General features: G+C 37.7%; 1 protein-coding gene across 1 annotated transcript in view; it reads right to left on the minus strand.

The window, feature by feature from the left end:
- USP34 (ubiquitin specific peptidase 34) overlaps positions 1-19564 on the minus strand; it is an 89219-nt gene that overhangs the window by 55055 nt on the left and 14600 nt on the right. Inside the window, exons 2-6 of the mRNA XM_042822001.1 lie at positions 13823-13910; positions 11233-11650; positions 6000-6050; positions 5664-5813; positions 1504-1571 (exon numbers count right to left, since the gene is read on the minus strand). Of these exons, the coding sequence (XP_042677935.1) occupies positions 1504-1571; positions 5664-5813; positions 6000-6050; positions 11233-11650; positions 13823-13910 (775 nt within the window). The remainder of the gene's footprint in view (positions 1-1503; positions 1572-5663; positions 5814-5999; positions 6051-11232; positions 11651-13822; positions 13911-19564) is intronic.

The following is a 19564-nucleotide window of genomic DNA, read 5'->3' on the forward strand; positions in this document are numbered from 1 at the left end:
CGTAACAGCCATTTTCGTGGAAAAAAAACAAAAACAACCAACCACCATCCCTAGAATGTGCCTTTTAATGTTTTAAAAAAAAAATCTCCTACCTTCTTTATCACCCTTACTATCATCTCAGTAGTACTTGTTACCATGTCATGGGTTTATGATTTTTATTATCAGTATTCCACACCTTAACATTATGTGGTGCACTGGGAGTTAAAGACTTAATCCTTCAGTTCCATGGATTGCTGATATTTCCAGCTGCCTGGTTCTCAGGAGAAAAGAACTACATATCCCAGAAGACTTTTACTGCTCCGTTTCTGTTTTCTGTTTAGAGGGAAAGATAAAATTGCTCACAAGTCACAAGACTGCCTCTTCTTTTACCACTTGACTCTTCGGTGTGTGCTCCATCACCACCTTGCATTAGAGGAGGGCCCTTAGGTTTCAGATAGTCACTCTCTCTTTCCCAATCATTTATTTGATTTATTAGGTTCAATTCCAATTATATTATATTGTATTATCTCCTATTTCACTATCATATTTGGTAAATTAGTTTTCTCCCTTAGCTTGTTGCTGTTGTTTTTGTTTTTAGGCCCACGTTGGTGGTCTTGGTGGGCACTCTAATAAAACTCAAATTCTTAAGAAAAATACTTTTGAGCAGAAGAGTAATTTAAATTTTTTCAGCTCTGTTCTTTCTTGTTGTATTGCACAGGAAACACTGCGGATCAAGAATTCTGATCAGAGCTTCCACTTCCTCTGCACATACCAGGACTGCGTTTGTGACTTGTACCAAGACTGACAGGCTAGTACTCTTCTGTCCGCTGGTATCATTTTGATAGAAAGCATGTTACAATGGGGTAGGTCTGTATCCAAACAAATAATTTTCATGCTGCTAAAATTAATTACAATTAAAGCCAGAACATTTTAATATACGAAACCTATTTCTCAGCCTCATTAAATGTAATTTTCTGTTGCCCATCTTTTTAAATTGTTTTTATACTGTTATAGTTAAGACAATACAATCTGCAAGAGCATATTTATTGATATTAAGAAAATCAGCTTTGACCACAATAAGCACATTTCTGAAAGTACAGTTACAGGAAATTCAAAGTCTGGAGAAGCTTTTGGGCCAATGCAAGAAAAGTTACTTTTAAGGTCAGAACACTGAAGAACTAGCAGTGATAGTATATAGCAGTACTGAAATTTCAGTGACTACATATTACTCTTCCATCGCCTCATTGCAAATTTTCTTTAAAGTTCTAAGAAAATTATTTTATGATTGATCCTGATGTGCCAGCATAGGGCTGAATGTCATATGAAAAACATTATTCTCAAGATTGATCCAATCCACATTGAAATCAGGTAGGTGGAACAAGCTGCCTTAACTACCTCTAAATGTTACCATCACTCACCTTATTAAAGTGATGCAGAAAAAGAAACAACTTGAATGATTACAAGGTACATGTAAGTAGGTATTCAAAATGCCCTCAAGAACAAATTCTTAAATTAAACATTTACCTGATAACGTAAGTCCTAAAGGGTATAATGTGCTGCATGACAGCAGGGATGTGCAGCCATATTCTGATCTATAACGTAAAAATATACATAGATAAAAATTTCATTAATGACATTTAATAAGAGTGTTAAAGAATGAAATATTGCTGGTACATTTGCGCATGCAACCCCCACTCTGAAAATGGCTTTGTTGTTTTTTCCATATCAATCATTTCAACTTGCTAATTTTCTGATTTTCAAGGCTAGGTGAAGAACATTCCTGTGACTTTGAAAAACATTTTTCTCATCTAGTCAAATAGGAAATAAAAGACCTCTGTGTAAGATCTCAGGGCAGTATGATTTGTGAATTTTCTGCAGCTTCTCCTTTAGGAATAACTACTGCTCAGCCATGTGTTGGTCTTGTTTTGTGGGATTTTTTTGTTTGTTTTTTTAAAAGTCCACATTAGAAATTCTGTTCCTTACAAAAGACTTCAAAATCATGAAAAATGACTTTACTTGTGTTGACTTTTTGTTTCTTAGAGTTTATACACCCTATGAAATAGAACTATGTTTTATAACCAGCAAGAAAAAGCAGACCTTTTCAAATACTGTTTTTGCATCCCTGTGTTCACCACACTGCCTTTACCACTTTTACACAGCTGTACACAGTAAGAAAATATATGCAGAAAAGAAACCTGAAACAGCTTTTTAGCACTGCTGTGAGGAAAAGAGGACCAACCAAACTACTTAACTGGCAAACTTACAAGTTCCATCTGCATTTCAAAAAGGAATGCTGAGCCTGTTAAACCTGTTACAGAAAGACAACTAGGTGCCAGGTAAGGGATCTAGCACAGATGCAGTGTTAGCAGCTGTTACTACTACTGATATAATTTAAATAACGCGTGCACAGCACACAGCTCTTCCCAATAGATAACAGTGACAGTCACTCAAAGTGACATGTCAGTTTACATCTCCATGCTTGTTCTCGGAAGAAAGTTTAATTGTTGCAAGTGACACAATAAATTCTGGCTAAGAACTAAATTTTCACAAGTATTTTGGTAAATTATATATGCAGAAAATGTTACATTCTTCTTCTGGCTAGGAGAAAAAAAGACTAGGCAAAAGAAAAACTGTATGATCAGTTATTTTAAATGTTTGTGGAATCAGCCAAATCACACACGAGTCAGCTCCAAAAAATAATATTTTTAGACTTACTTTTTATAATGTAACTAATACAACAGCAATACCAAACTATTTCACAAGTCAAACATGCCAGATCTTTACACTGCAAAAAAGATCACATTTGGAATAAAACTCTGAATCTACTTGCTGCCTCAATAAGAAAAAAAAACAAAAAACAAAAAAAAACTAGCACACTAAATACATAAAGTTTGACTAGAAGATGCTTGGACTAGAAACAAAAATTAAATATTTTGTCAGAAAATTGCAAGACTGACAAACATATTGTTGCATTCAAGCTATCAGATTTATAACATGATCTGTACTGTTTTCCACACTCAAGCATGAAGGGTCACAAGGAAATACATTTCCTTATGGAATAAAAGTAGCTAAGGATTTTTATCATTTTGTTTCATTGTTTGTAGCAATTTCCACTCTGTATTAATTCAAACTTCTACAGCCATTTCAGTCAACTGGATGTCTGCATTACATTACAAACTTCATTCATAGAATTGAGTTAATTATCAATTTCCTGTTATAAATGAAAGCAGTTTTCATTGTGAAACCAAACAAAGTTTTATATTATAATAGATAATAATAATACAAAAACAAATACACTCTTTTATGTTACATGTTCTTTATCACAGGCAATTCATTTCTAAAAGATAGTGTCTCGCTCAATCAGAATGATTTTCGGTGGCGTTTAAACTCCCCACAGAAGCTCCAGGTCATGGATTTCTCTGCATCTCTTAGTTCTTTCAGGAGACCAACATTACATTGGGGGCAAATACCACAAAATATGAAATAAGGGAAGGAAGATGGAACAAAATATTTGACTAAAAATGCCACAAAATATTTTAAGACAGAACAGTGCTGCTGCAATGTATGTTGCTATGAAAACATTTTGCAGAGCTGCAAGTTGGAGAAAAATAAGACTGCCAACTAGTCAGATCCCTTATGGATGCCTCGTCCCTAGAGGTGTTCAAGGCCAGGTTGGATGGGGCCCTGGGCAGCCTGGTCTGATATTAAATTCAGAGGTTGGTGGCCCTGCCTGTGGCAGGGGGGTTGAGGTCCCTTCCAACCCTGGCCATTCTGTGATTCTGTAATACTGCATTATATTATACTTGCTGGCTTCATTACAGAAGTAAGGTAGTCTGATTAAGACTTTTAGTGAAAGAAAATTTACCGCACAAAACATTTCAAGAAAACATCTTTTCAGTATTTTTTTCTGTCCTCTGTGTATAGGAAACACAAGTAACCATCACCAAGCAGTTGTTCAGTTGTCCTGAACAACTTACTAACTTGTCCTGGTGGCCTTCTCTTGAATGCATCTTTACAGCACGCCTGATGAGATTCGCACCTTCCTTTTAGAAGAAACAGTGCAAATCCTTCCCACAGCACGATGTAGCTTTCTCTACTAGGAGCTTAATGCTACAGGTTATTAGTAGAGTCATTTGTTTTCAGTTTATTATTTCCAAATTTAATTCCTGAAGATTACTAGATCTATCTTTTTAATGAAAAACAATTGGTCCATCTACACTAAAATCTTACTTAAAAATATTTTTTGAAACATTCGAGATAGTAGCTAAACAACTCATTCTTCTCACAGATTTTAATTCCAGCATTACTATTTCTAGAAATCTTCTAAATGATGGCTACTGAAATGCAATTCTTGAGAGCTTATATTACTGTGAAAATGTATTTAACAATAACCATACACTATGGTTCCTGCTTTATATATTGGTACCACGTAACACTTGGTCTGCTCTCAAGTTTGTACCAGAACCTATTTCACTATAAACATGAAAATCAGGTACAACAATTCAACTTGCCGTTTTCTCTCTCTGCTTATTTTAATATAATGGGGTTAGGAGCAACTCAGCTGCTATGCTGGAGCAAGACACATCAGCAGGTTGCTCTGACAGCTGCTAGAGGTGAAGAGCTTATCAGATCCTACAGAAAGGGGCAGAAGAGAATGCAGCAGTGCAACACATGGAGGTCCTCTAGCAGTCCTCCTGCATAACATTACATGAACTGATTGCATCATGCTTTACCAATCTGTTTTCTGACCTACAAGTCAAGAATCATTACATTGGAAGGATAAGGAGTAGGAAATACAGATCACAAACACTAGCTTTATTTCAGTAATTGGTTCTCTCAATGCAAACATATTTCAGTACTCATTTAGAGAACATCATCCTGGATGTTCAGTAACAGCAAGGAAAAGGTGTGTGGAAACAAGGATCTGATTTTAAACATTTAACATTGTTGCAATCAACATAAAAATTATGGTAAACTCACTTCTCAGAAGGCACAGCAAACTACTGTTTTCCCTTATACCCTTATGCAACATCCACAAGACAGGTCACAACTTAAAATTCATGTTACACTAACTTCACTAATCCTTTTTCAGAAATAAGTTTTCATTTCTCTTACCAATCTCCTTCAGATTTCCACCAAAGTTAATTCATAACTTTGGAGGAAAACACTGCTATTATTCCAAAATGAACAAACAACGAAGGGTGCTTACTTTAAAACTACGTAATAATAAAACATGGCTCCCTCTACACTTCAAATGTGCATAAATGATAAAACCACAGAAAACCGAAAGGAAAATAAACCCACAGGCTTCCCCTTTGTGCCAAACAGGGAATATACAAAAAGTTAATATATCCTAAAAAGCAGCTTAAAATATTTTCACAACACAACTTCAGGGACAGAAACAACATCCAAAAATGTTCCTACAGATAACTTCTGAGGCTCTTACAAGACTGATGTCTAGGGCTGATGAAATGATCTAAATCTGCCATGTTAGTTATGTGCCTCAAGGGGATATATAAAGGACTCCAATAGTGAAAAGCTGCCTCAGTGAACCAGGAATGTATTCCCCACAAGGAAAATTTTAGTGTTTTTCTTCCTTCCCTGCTCCTTTGGAATTTTTCCAGACTTCAGAACTGTTTACTTTGTACTCCAGCTAAAATCAACATCAAGACACTTGTACTTACGTTAGACACCACTGTGATAAATGCATGTGCTATAAGAAATGGCAGTGTCTCAGGAGTTCCATATTCAAAGCAATCCTTCATGAGGGAAAGGCCATTTTTTCCACAAAATAGACAAACATAACGAAGCAAGTGCAGTGGTACTTCTACATCCTAGAGAAATTGAAATATTTATTTAAAAAAGCAGAAGAATTTGAACAATCAATACTAGAGTGATTCAGTCACACAGGTAATTTGAAATAAAATACATTATCGTAACAGCACTCTACACAGAGGAGAGAACACAGCTACCGCAAGGTTCTGAGAAATGTGCACCTATCAAAAAAATGGACAACTTACATTCATGTCACAGAACGCTCCTAGTATATTGCTTTCTTGAGCAGAAATATCCTGTTTAAAAAGAGAAAAAAATACATCTCACTAACATAAGCAACAACAACATACTTTTAGAATAAAACACAAGTGACCATTAACAGTTGTTACAGTCAATCAGAAAAACAAAACACCTAATTTAGAGGAAGCCAGCCTAGTCTTTCCTCTTTCACACTGGAAAACACTCATGAATTTATTCTTGTTAAAACCTAAGTACACAAACATACATTAAGGGTAACATACCAGCTGTGGCTCTCAGTGGCTGAGATCAAAAGATAATTCTTCAACCCTCCCCTCCCTTCTCACCTGCCTCGAGATCACCAATTTTTCAACAGAAACGCTACAGAGGAGAGTCTAGCACACTGGTTGCAGACTTGTATGAGAATTACAGGACAGAATTAATCTCAGTGCTTCTGAACACATTTTTACGTAAAAATGAGACATATAACCAAACACATTAAGTTAGATGAAATATAGAATAGTCTACAGTCCTACATTTAATAATCTAAGTGATAAACTATCAAATTATTTGCACCCATCAGAATGTTATAAATCCCTAACTTCAACTACTATATTATTTTATGTTTAACAAAATATCCCTTATAAAATAAGGACCTAAATACTCTTCACAGGTTAAAGAGAATACATCTATAGCCCTATCAATCTGTAAGCTATCTGTTGTGAAGACAAAAATATTTCCCAGAAATTCTAAACTAAAGAGAATTTAGAAAGACATCTTTTCTTTACTTGTTAATAACACCCACTTGCTGGACAGCTAGAATTTCCCTTATTAGGATTGCTACGTACATTGCCTAGATCTTGCATACAGCTAAAGGCAGTCAAACTATAGTAAAACATGACTGTAATACCACAATATTGCCAGGGAATTGCAGTACACATTCTTCCCCTTCCTATCCTTCCGTACCAAACATCCAGTTGTAATATTTGCAACCAAAATGCAAGTTTAAGATAAAGCTGTTTTGAAATTAAGTTTCCTGAGTATATTTCAAATACCTCTGCAGAAGTAAGCTCCTTTAACTATACCATAGGATGCTGGAGGCAAGTGATTTCAGATGGATGAAGTGTGATACAAACATTTTGAATTAGAAGCATATTGGACATATTTAAGCACTGATTTTCCTTCTGATTATGATACACTTATAGCTATTTTTAAAACAGCTCTGAAGGCACTAAGTGGTATACAAGAAGAAGTATTCAGTACTCCTATTGTGAAAAACTCAGAAATAATATGAGAAATTTCAATCGTTTTCTGGAACAAAACAAAGAACTGTCAAGTGACCTACATTACTTAGAAACTAGAAGTCAGAAATTTATGTCTGTTGCGTGAGTCCTGCTAAGATTACTGAAAGCATCATCACTAGGAGACTGAGTCTGGAAACCTGATTTCTGTATTTGCAGGCATGAAACAGAACAGAGAAATCCCTAAGATCAACTTCATAAGGAAACAGTAGAAACATCCTTATGGGAAACTAACATAACATTAAAAAACACCACAACTTCAGAAGAAATACATTAACTGAAGTCTATCCACCTTGGGTGGAGAATACTTTATTAGGGTTAGCTTTCCAGAAAAGATTTACCTGAAAACAAAAAGCAGAAATAGCTATATCCCAAAGCATTAGGGAACTAAGGACACCCAAATAACTGTTCTTTTTTCCCTTTTTCATCTTCTGTCAGGAACTGCTTAGCACACTCCCTTAAGATTTATTATTCATTCATGTCTGGAAGAATTTTTTAGACACTGAAAGTTCAGGAGTGCATTTCATGCATTTCATGCTACAGGATTTTAAGTGTCTCCCTTTTAGAAACTTTCTTCCCCCCTCTGAATTCCTCACATATAAATCTGCTGCATCAAATATAAACTAAAGAACAGAGCACACTGTTTTGAACTACCCTGTATGCGTGGTATCTATAAGGATACTGAATTGCCCAAACCCCAAAAAAGTGTAATTTATAAAAGTAGAGTGAATTTAATGATGAAAAATACACACAAAGATCTTCCTGCACACCAAAAACACTGGTAGATTTCAACAGATGTAAACAGTCTGCTTCCAGATTTTATCTTCACAGAAGTTCTGTTCTTCAGTGTTGATGACCTGAGATTAAGTGTCCTCTAACAAATCACAATCAGTTGCACTCTTCTGGAAAATCAAACTTATCAGAAATGCAATGAAAAGCGCCTTTCTACCAAGTGTAAGAAAAGTTGAGGCACACATTCTGTCTGTACTGACCTACATTCTTTTTATATGGGTTAAGAGTATGTATTCACCAATTCTCACGTAGCGTAAGCCACATTTATACCACGTAACGTAGTGCCACTATCCTATGTCCAGCACATTTCTAAGTTTCTTCCCCCTGCAAGGCCATGTTAACTTTGCTGTCAGAAATGAACTGTTCATGGAGTTTCTGCTGTTAATATGCAGCCCTTCTGGCTACCAACTTATCTTCGTTTTATGATACTTTTGAACTGAGAAATGTGTAAAAGACAAAAATTAATTTTTTATCCATATTTTTTAAGGACAGAGTCTATAGGATTAACTACGGGCTGATACCCTAAATTTTAGTGTTCTAAATTTTATTGTTCTTTTTTTATCCAACTCAAACTATCTAAAATAGGGAAAACCTGCTACTTCTATATCAAAGTTTTTCTCTTCTGCTAGATGGTCAAGTTTAAAAACTGCTTTGGAATCTAATCTAATCCTCTTACTTGCTAAGAGGATTAGACTTCAGGAACTCTTCTGTCATTAAACAGAAAGATTCTGGATGTGTACGCAGAGCGGAGACTAATAGTAAATATTTTTGTCCACAAATATTTTGTCCAGAAGATGATACCATGTAAAAGCATTACATAGGAAATTTTTAAATGACAGCCCTGTTAGTTATTTCCAGGCAAAGTGAAACCTTACTGGACTCGATGACTCAAACTGTGCAAGTTAAACTCAAAAATCTGGAACAAGAAATTTCTAAAGTGGAGACTGGAGTCTATTTTCCATCAGAAATTTTCCCTCTTGCCAGAACAAAGGACAACAAAGAACTTAGACAAGAGAGCTACGCTGGCTCTTCCCACCAACACCTGGCAGAACTAGTCTGTCCAGGAATCTGTTTAGCTTACAAGAACAAACAGCGCACTCAAAACACATACTTTTTTTTGTTATGAGTTCTTGAAGCCTGCTTTAAAACAAAGCATACCAAAAAAAAAAAAAAAAAAAAAAAAAAAAAAAAAAAAAAAAAAAAAAAACAAAAAAAAAAAAAAAAAAAAAAAAAAAAAAAAAAAAAAAAAAAAAAAATAAAAAAAAAAAAAAAAAAAAAAAAAAAAAAAAAAAAAAAAAAAAAAAACCAAAAAACTTCCATTATCCAGGATTAATAATTTGCTTCTCAATTCAATTAAGAAGTGTTCTATACTGAAATCTGACATTAAATTCTAAACGTCATGAAGTACCAGAAAGTTTTGGTATTAAAACAGCTATCACTACTATGAGTTTCTTAAATATAGAAATACCTCAGTTTGTGAGAAAAACAATTAATGCTGGAACCTTTAAAAGAAAACACTCCAATAAAGAGGAAGAATGTATCTAAGTATGGCAGGCTAACAAACCTTTATAATGCATTTGTGGGTACACAAAAGTTGAGCAGAAAAAGAAGAAGCACTTTTTCCTCACTCGCCTGCATCCCCATTAGAGTGTTTCTTAGTCTCTGCTTCCTTTCAAACCATATGTTTTTAGCAAAGCTAATCAATAAATACATTCAATAACTCAAGTGATCCACACAACATATATACTGCCTAGTGTGACAGCTACTCACAATCCCACAATCTACCATGTATCTATGGCCAACCATTTAAAGTGAAGAAGAAATCCCTCCAAGCATTTCACTATTTTCTTTTTGTCATTTGGAAGTGAAATTAAGGAAGAAAAAATATACATAAAAGAGTCATTTAAAAGAAACAAGTGCATTCATACATAGAGAACTTGTTTTAAAATTCTTCATTGTATATTCCCACAAAAGTTTTTGTAAGAAGTCATTGACTTTTTAATTTTAATTTTCAACTGAGAAAATAGATCAGTCGTCTTCAGTTTCTACTTGCTAAGGCTGAGCTACAGATATACTTTTGTATGGTTAAGGTTTAAAAGGCAAACCAAGACATATGATGGGAAACTTGAAAATCCTAGACTATGCCTCCTTTTTCTATTCACGCATATCTGTGAAATAACCTATGTTAACTTACACCCATGCTTTCATAAGAGCTCACTGAAAAGAACGGCTGTGTTGCCCATCTAACTACATCGCATATTAGCTAGATTTATCGTCAGATGTGGAAGGATCTGTTCAAGAACTGGTTTTATTTTGTGATCACACTAGCTTACACAAACAAAAATAATGCATGATTTCTTCTCAATTTGAACTCAAGTTTAAAATGCAAGCTTAACTACTCAGAGCTCTAGAGCTCCAAAAGTATGAATAAAAAAAAATTAAGACTAGCTTAACTGTACTTTAATTCCACACTTTGACTCTTTCAGAAGTTTATTGGATAGAAGCTTTGTTTATATAGCTAAATATACATAACTAAACCTTTCCATGTTCCAAGGAGATGCTAACAGGTAAATACCTACTCCGGAACACTTCCAAGAGTCTGAAAGTGTTTTATGTTTGCTGTTGCTGTTTTGCATTCAGAATAAAATACAGAAAAGTTAGCAGTAGAGAATCCTCAAATACCTTAGAGAAAAATCACACCTACAGAACAAACTACTTGTACAAAACTTTGTTATTCCAGTCAACTAAGCAGCTATTCTAACAAGTAAGTCTGGGCTTGCACAGAGTTTAGTTTACGACAGTCTGCTTTTAGAAGCACAGATTATAATGAAAACTATTAATAGGTTACCTGCTGGAAGAAAGGCTTCACTACAGTTCCCTTTTTGCCTTTCTGTTATTTAAACAGTACAATAACTCAGTGTACAATTCCATACAACACTTACCAATATGTTACCTATAACAATCAGGCACATTTTAAAGAAAGTGCAAGGGTATGTCATTTAAAAATTTTTTCTTGTAAGTCCTACTGAAGTAAACAGGAGACCTGAATTTGCTCATCCTGTGCAAAAGTAGCTATCAGCACACAGACTGGTAAGAACACACACTCTATCACAAGATAATTAAATACACATATCAAGATAAAACATACCTCTATTGTAGGATGAGTATTATGCTTATAAGCAGTGTACAAAGGAAACTGAATCTGAAAGATTTTTGCCACACACAGCAACAACTTCTCCTTCTCATCAATGCTCCAGCTAAAACCGTCAATGCTCTTCGTAGATGACTCCTCAGTCAGGATACAAGTTCTTGCAGAATCTATTTTTTTCTCTATAGATCTTTGCCGTTCTCTATCTTCTTCGTCATGAGAGTCTCTTTCTACATTCAGGGGTTCATCAGCACAATTACTATGATCTTGCCATGCTGAATCTATATTAATAGTGCAATGTTTACAGAGCTGGTCCCGCAGAGCTTGAACTTCAGCAATCACCAAGTTAATAAGCGCACATACTACTTGGTTAAAGATCTCCAAATGTTTATATTCCTTGAAACAGCACAGACATTGCCTGTAATAAGAGAGAAAAAATAAAATAAAATCTCCTGAAATAGCTGAAAAAATCTCATTCAGACTGAACTCTATCAAAATTTAGTTAAAAGTAAAAAAAAAAAAAAAAAAAAAAAGAAGGACAAATTGGAATGTTCAGACGACTGACAAAAAGGAGTCTGCACATTAAGACTATTTTAACAACAAAATATTTGACTGACCCATAAAGGCAATATTACAGTCAGAAAGATTACTGTGGTGGAAAAGCAATACAGGAATGGAACTCAACTCTTGGAAAGGGTAGATAACAGCAGGACAAGGGGGGGGTTTCAAGTTGAGAGAGGGAAGATTTAGGTTGGTTGTCAGGGGGAAGTTCTTTACTAGGAGAGTGGTGAGGTGCTGGAACAGCTGCCCAGAGAGGCTGTGGATGCCCCGTCCATCCCTGGAGGTGTCCAAGGCCAGGTTGGATGGGGCCCTGGGCAGCCTGGGCTGGTATTAAATAGGGAGGCTGGTGGCCCTGTGCATGGCGGGGGGGGGTGGAGATTCACGATCCATGAGGTCCCTTCCAACACTGGCCATTCTCTATGATTCTGTGAACATCAAAAGGGACAAAGAGGAAAGGAACGCTCACCCATTCCCAAGGATCTAAGCTTGTGGGGAAAAACTCTGCAAGGAAGGGATCACCAACCAGAGATCCTTCCCCACTGGCAATCAGCCCTTAAATGGGGCCTTCTCGTCACACAGCTGAATTGCCTTCACCTGTGCTCCCAGGGCTGACCCAGTCCTTTCCCCATATTATTAATCAGTGGTTCAGGCTGTGACTCAACAGTTCCCATACAGGCAATAAAGTCCAAATGAAGCTAGTGCTACCCAGAAGCAAGTTGGAATCACAAAGCTCTCCTTAAATCCTGTAAACACATCGCTATTCTCAAATTATATATATATATGTGTATATAAAAAAGGTATCTTACAGGTAAGCTCACTGAACTACTAAAGAAGCAACGTTCTTGAGAATGTTCCCAAATCCACTCCTCACCTAGTTTTCCCTATCAGTACTGCTGCATTAAACCACAAGACATGCATGTTAGCTGAGCAAGAATTGTTTTTTAATTAGTAGAGTCACAAAACAATTTTTGAGTATTTAAGTTCACTTCCTTTATCTGCATTTGGGTAGATAAAAATCGCATCCACGTTAGTACCCTTTAACCATATGGGAAAAAGCAGTATCTGCTATCTTCATTTCTTCCTTTACTTGGTAGACAGAGAGATTACTCTGAATATCTACTGACATACTGTAAGCTGAAAAGAACAATGGGGATACACATCATTGTTCTAACAATACAACAGGAAAGACAATCCACTTATCAATCTGTATTACAATTGGAGGTATGGGCTAAGATAGCTAGATATACGGAAAACATTCAAAGTGCATAAACACCCGAGACATATAAACTCAGAACTTAGTCTGGGAACATTTGTTTCTTCCATAGAAAAGGTGCTCAATAAGAGGATTGTAATCCTGGAGAAAGTAGAAAAAACTGTAATCAATAAGCAAAGGAGCTTCAATGAAGATAAAAATTCAAGGTTATCTGCTTGTAACACAGTCTTTGAGATGGATTCATTTCTCTCTCATTCAAACTCTAAGAAATGATGCAGCTCTTATAAAATGTGATCATCTTCCAGTAGAGACCTCTCTGTATAATGCAACAGACTTCAGTTCATAACCAGAGCTCTCAGCTACTAAAATAATACAAAAATTACATGTTCTGTTTCTGAAAAATAAGCAGGTAGAAGACAGGGGAAGAAAACATCAAGAAAAGATTACTCAGAATTATGATGGGTAGAGAGTGGTGCCTCTCTGAGGAAATACAAAGATGGCCTTGAGCTACAGCACCTGAAAATACCTCTGTACACAGTTGTGTGTTTTTTGTTTCAGTGAGTTAAACATAGATATTCAGTACAGAATATTCAGTATTCCCTACTGCCAGCACAGGAATAGTGATGGATGCACCTAAAATTTCTGATGCAAAGCAGAAAGAAAAAACTTTTTAGTATCATGCAAGCAGAGTGTCTTCACCTATTTAAACACATTCTCATGATTCACAATTAAATGAGCACTTTAATTTACTGTATAGTATGTACTTTATGAGATGCATTATCATCAACACAATCTCATTAAAAAGAAAAAAAATACCTTTGTGTCCAGGAATTGATATAAGCAAATATCTTGAGCACATGTTCCTTTCTGAGCTGCAATCCATCAGCACCTTCAACATCAGATACTGAAGGAAAAAAAGAACATATTAGTGCCAAAAAACCTCATGTAATTGCTATACTTTTATTACAAATTATCTTTACGGTTTGAGTAGAATCCAAAGCACAGCTTGAAAAATTATAAAAAATACTCTGTAATAATAAACACCAATCAAGTTACAGTAATTTTATATCAAAGGTCTTTCAAGATGAAAATGCATAACATCCAAATAAATTAACTTTTCATATTAGAAAATAGTCAAACCAAATCCATCCACTTTTTCCTTTCAGTAAACAGACATAAGGTTTAAAATGCAACTAACTTTACACCAGAAATTGCATAGTAATAGTGGAAACTGCTGTTCAAGTTAGTCACTCAGAACAGCCTTTTCTTCTACTCCAATACCCCACATGCAAACTGATTAATGGCAATCTCTCAAGCACAGAAAATGAATCTTAAAAATCACAAAAGATGTCCCTAGTTATTAGCATTCCTAACTCCACAGACTTGTACTGTAGAAACAAAGATTTCCTGCTCCATAAACATACACTTCTGATTAAAAATCCCACTCCTTAGCTGCAAGGGGCAGGCAAGTGTTTCAGAACAGGATGCTTGTAAAAATATTTTAAAGGAATCAAAAATAGCTAAAATTAAAAAGATAGCTCAACATGAAGTACACTTCATACACTCCACTGGGAACTACTGACAGATCTGTATTTTCAAATACACATCTTCAATAATTTCACTCTTTAGCCAGTTTTCTGCTTTCTTTTTTCCCCTCCAGATTTTAAAAACATGCATTTTGAGATGAGTTTGAGACCTTAACTCCCTTCTCCTAGTCAGACAAAGCTTGGAAAAAAGAGACTATCAAGCTAAGAATAGACATGCGAACTACAAGAAAGTTATTTCAGACTAGTAGATGATTACTAGCAAATATAAACATGTCTATATTATTTAATGATAATGAATCCCCAAGTGGCAAAATGAAAAATCTTCGCACTTACTAGAGCCAGATATCAGAACGGTTGTGAGTCAAATTCAAAAGCAACAACTACGAATGAGGTATTATCACGTGCCCCATTCTCATCTAATAAAATGCTGAGGCACTTGAATAAGCCAAACATCAGCAGTAGTTGAAGACGCACCCATATCAACAATGGATTCTGTTTACTGTTTGTATACCCTTCTCCAAATATTCTCCAAATATCAGTGCACAACTGTCATGGCCTCCTTAGCCTAAACTTCCATTTTTCTCTGCCTATTATCTTACATACTTATTCTTACATTAACAATGTTTGCCTCCTTGCCACCTCTCCCCACTTAAAAACGAATCCTACAAAGTAGGTCAGTAACACCTAACTTCCAGAGCAGCCATTTGACTTTGAAACACACTCAAGTTTTCCATTCTTTTAAGAATAAGGCACTGAAATTTAAGTAAATGGATCGCTCTTTTGAGCCAAAGCTACAACACAGTCTAGTGTACAGTCTAGAGTACACAGTCTAGAAATGATTGAATACTGAAGCTTGTGTTACTGGGTCAAAAACAAGCAAACAGGTACATGCATTATATGCACCAGTTGGAGAAACATAGAATGGCCTGGGTTGAAAAAGAGCTCAAAGATCATCTGGTTTCAACCCCCCTGCTATGTGCAGGGTCACCAACCAGCAGACCAGGCTGCCCAGAGCCACATCCAGCCTGGCCTTGAATGCCTGCAGGGATGGGGCATCCACAGCCTCCTTGGGCAACCTGTTCCAGTGCCTCATCACCCTCTGGGTGAAGAACTTCCTCCTCATATCCAACCTGAACCTCAGTTGAAGACATTCCTCCTTGTCCTGTCCCTATCAACCCATGGAAACAGCCGTTCCCCCTCCTCTTTACACGCTCCCTTCAAGTACTGGAAGACCACAATGAGGTCTCCCCAGAGCCGTCTCTTCTCCAAGCTAAACGAGCCCAGTCCCCCCAACCTTTCTCCATAGGAGAGGTGCTCCAGCCCTCTGATCATCTTAGGGACCCGTTCCAAGAGCTCCACGTCCTTGCTATGCTGGGGGCCCCAGGCCTGGACACAGCGCTGCAGATGGGGCCTCACAGGAGCCGAGCAGAGGGGGACGATCACCTCCCTCTCCTGCTGGCCGCCCCTTTTTCATGCAGCCCAGAACACAGCTGGCCTTCCGGGCTGCAGGCGCACACTGCTGCCTCATGGCCAGCTTCTCGTCCACCAGGACCCCCAGGTCCTTCTGCGCAGGGCTGCTCTCAAGGACTTCTTCCCCCACTCTGCATAAACACCTGGGATCGCCCCGGCCCCAGGTGCAGCACCCTGCACTTGGCCTTATTGGACCTCATCAGGATTTCATGGTCCACTTCTCCAGCCTGTCCAGGTTTGTCTGGATGGCTTCCCTCCCTCTAACGTATCAACTGCACCATTCAACTTGCTGAGGATGCACTTGATTTCATCATCTGTGTCACTGATGAAGATGTTGAAGAGCACTGGTTCCAAGATCAACTCCTGGGAGAGTTCCCATTTGTGATCGGCCTCTGCCCAGACATAGAATCACTGATCACAGTCCTTCAGCTGCGACCAGCCAGCCAATTCCTAACCCATCAAGCCCTTCACCCTTTAAATCCACACCTCTCCAATTTAGAGAGAAGGATGTGGTGAGGGGCCATGTCAGAGGCTTTGCAAAAGTCCAGGAAGATGACATCCATCACCCTTCACCCATCCACTGAAGCCATCACTCCATCGCAGAAGGCCACCAGATTGGTCAGGCACAGTGGTGGCTTGGTGCAGCCACACTGTCTTGGATCACCCTTTGTCTTGTATGTGCCTAAAAATGGTAACCAGGAGGTTCTGCTCCATGATCTTCCCAGGCACAGAGGTGGGGCTCACCGGCCTGTAGTTACCCGGGTCTTCCTTTCTTAAAAATGGGAGTAATATTCCCTTTTTCCAGTGGCTGGGCATGATTTTTCAAATTGATGGAGAGCGGCTCGGTGACCACATTAGCCATCTCTTTCAGAACCCTAGCATGGATATCTGGCCCCATGGATTTATATACCTTCAGTTTAATGATGGGGTCTTCGACTTGTTCTGCTGTTACAGTGGGATGGAATCTGCTCCTCTCACCCTCACCTAGAGGCTCATGGTCCTGACAGACATGGGGAACCTGACCAGTGAACACTGCGGCAAAGCGCTCACTGAGTACCTCAGCTTTTTCCATGTCTGAGGAAGCCAGTTCTCCATTCTCATTTATCAGAGGACGAACACTCTCCTTGGCCTGTCTCCTCCTGCCTTGTACCTGTAGAACCCCTACTTGTTATTTTTCACATCCCTTGCCAAGTTCAGCTCCATCTGTGTCTTGGCTTTCCTGACTGTATCTCTACACATGCAGACGGCATCCCTGTATTCTTCCCAGGCTACACAAACCTGCTTCCATTTCCTGTACATTTTTCTCTTCTCCCTCAGTTTAAGCTGCAGGTCCTTGCTCAGTCACACCAGCTGCCCATCTCCTCTGCCTGATTTCTTCTGCTGGGGTATGGAGAGCCCTTGCACAGAAAGGTGTCCTTAAAGAGCTGCCAGTTCTGTTCACTTCCTTTACCCATATGGACGATTTCCCAGGGATCCCATACAGCAGTTAAACTTGCTATTTCCCTGTTCACATACTCTACACCCCACATGTAGACCAAACCCAATTTGTCTAATTTACTAATCATTGTGAAATAATATGGTGGCAACATCTTTTTTTCTTTTAGAAAAAAACACCTAGAAATAACATTACTCTTGTTCTTGAAAGTACTCAAGCTTAAAAGAGAAGCAACCATACAGAGGCTTCAGTTTCCCAGTGGATTTAAGATGATCTATTCGGTAAAAAAGGCCCCCTATTTGTTTCCATGGAAACTACAACAGATACAAAGACTACAATAACACTATTTGATAAATTCTCAGCTGCAAAACACTACACCATAATCACCACTGTTGTCTATGCATCCTCTGCCAGCAATGAACAAATGCCCACATGCTGTGCTCAAAAGAATCTGCAATAGTGGAGGTGACCCACTGTCACCACTGCTGAAACACCCATCACCTCATCATGCCTCCATCAACATTCAGCAAGTGTTGATGAGTGTCACTGTATGATTTTTCCCACATGGAGGAATTTAAAGACACACCTTTGCATCATACACACTGCCATGTCAGATACTGTTTTGACAGACTGTCCCTCTGCTAATATCTGCCACATGACAACAAAATTTAACAGAATATTGGTGGGAAGGTTCAACCTCAACGGCCATACCACCAACATCCACCCCTGACATTGTGGGCCAATGCCATAAAACAGGAGGCATTACTTTCAGAGCAGGCCATTTACGAGGTGGCAGGCACATCCATACATCTGTGCCACTGACTGCCAAAAGGGGCAGCTGCATATCCTGCAGGGCTTCTCCTGATGAATCTTAACAGTATGAAATGGTCCTGACAGACATGGGGAACCTGACCAGTGAACACTGTGGCAAAAAAAAAAAAAAAAAAAAAAAATGAAACCCATCTATCCCTTAGTAGAAATTCCATTTTTCAACACAGCTGATTTAAATTCTCACAGTCAGGATTTTAGTCTTAAGCATTTAGAGTTCTTATTGTGAGTATCAACTCTGTGGATACTCTTAATTTACAGCCCCCCTCTTTAAGGCCACACAGAGCTTTAAGTACAGCAATAATTGCTTATGAAGCCTTCCAAAAATTCCTAGTTGAAAAAAAAAAAAACCAACATGACCACATACAGAAAAGCAACAGCAGCAATTTCACTCATCATTCCCGTGCATTTCTTGATTTTCAACAGTTCTGTAAGGACTCCCTTACTGCATACAACTTCACTTTCAGATTTCTCTCTTATCTTTCATACTGTTTTTCTTCCACCTTGAATGGATCAGTAGTTAAAACAGACATTTAAATGAAATACGTCTTTTTATTCACTGCCATATTCAAGCATCTTGTATGCCTCAGGTCCTCCTTAAGCTGCTGTCTCCCAGTGTCTCGCACTTTCAGAGGTTCAAATCCAGCACTGACAGCCACATAGAACTTTTTGAAAAGCTTTTCTTAAGAAAACCCCCCTTGCAAATTTATTTGGTGGTTAAGATTTTTCCTTGTCTTTCATATCTAAAGAAGCAATTCCAGCAGAATGCGCTAACGCATACTTGCTTGCTGTTAGAGCAAGAAGAAGCATGCACCCATCATGTGCCTTTAGCAGCCAACTTTTGCGGACTAGAAGAAATAAGCAGAGATGCACTGTGTAACAGAGCTACAGACAGAGAAACTGAGGATACTACTAGGAAAGGAACACAGAAAGAAAAGAACTCCAGATGTCAAAAGAAGATCCATCCAAGACCAGTGGAAAGATAAAAAAAAAAAAAGACTGGCCTGAGGGAAATTCCAGCCAGATGTTCTACAGATATAATTAAGGAAATGAACTCTTTTTACATACTAGCAACATCTCATTTCACTGATTCCTTGTAATAAGATAGTTTAGAGAACTTTTTGCTGCAGCAACACCACTCAAGAAAGGGCTGAGCTACTTACTCAAAATAACTATTAATTACTTGGGTGCTGGTTTCATTATTAGTTTTGCGTTGCTTTCTTAAATCATTTTCTAAGCTGTAAGTTTTCAGGTGTTTCATTTTCAAATGTAATGAAG

This window comes from Centrocercus urophasianus, unplaced genomic scaffold (genome assembly GCF_019232065.1).
Source record: "Centrocercus urophasianus isolate 14NV4802_14NV808 unplaced genomic scaffold, USGS_Curo_1.0 seq_10, whole genome shotgun sequence".
NCBI lineage: Eukaryota > Metazoa > Chordata > Aves > Galliformes > Phasianidae > Centrocercus > Centrocercus urophasianus.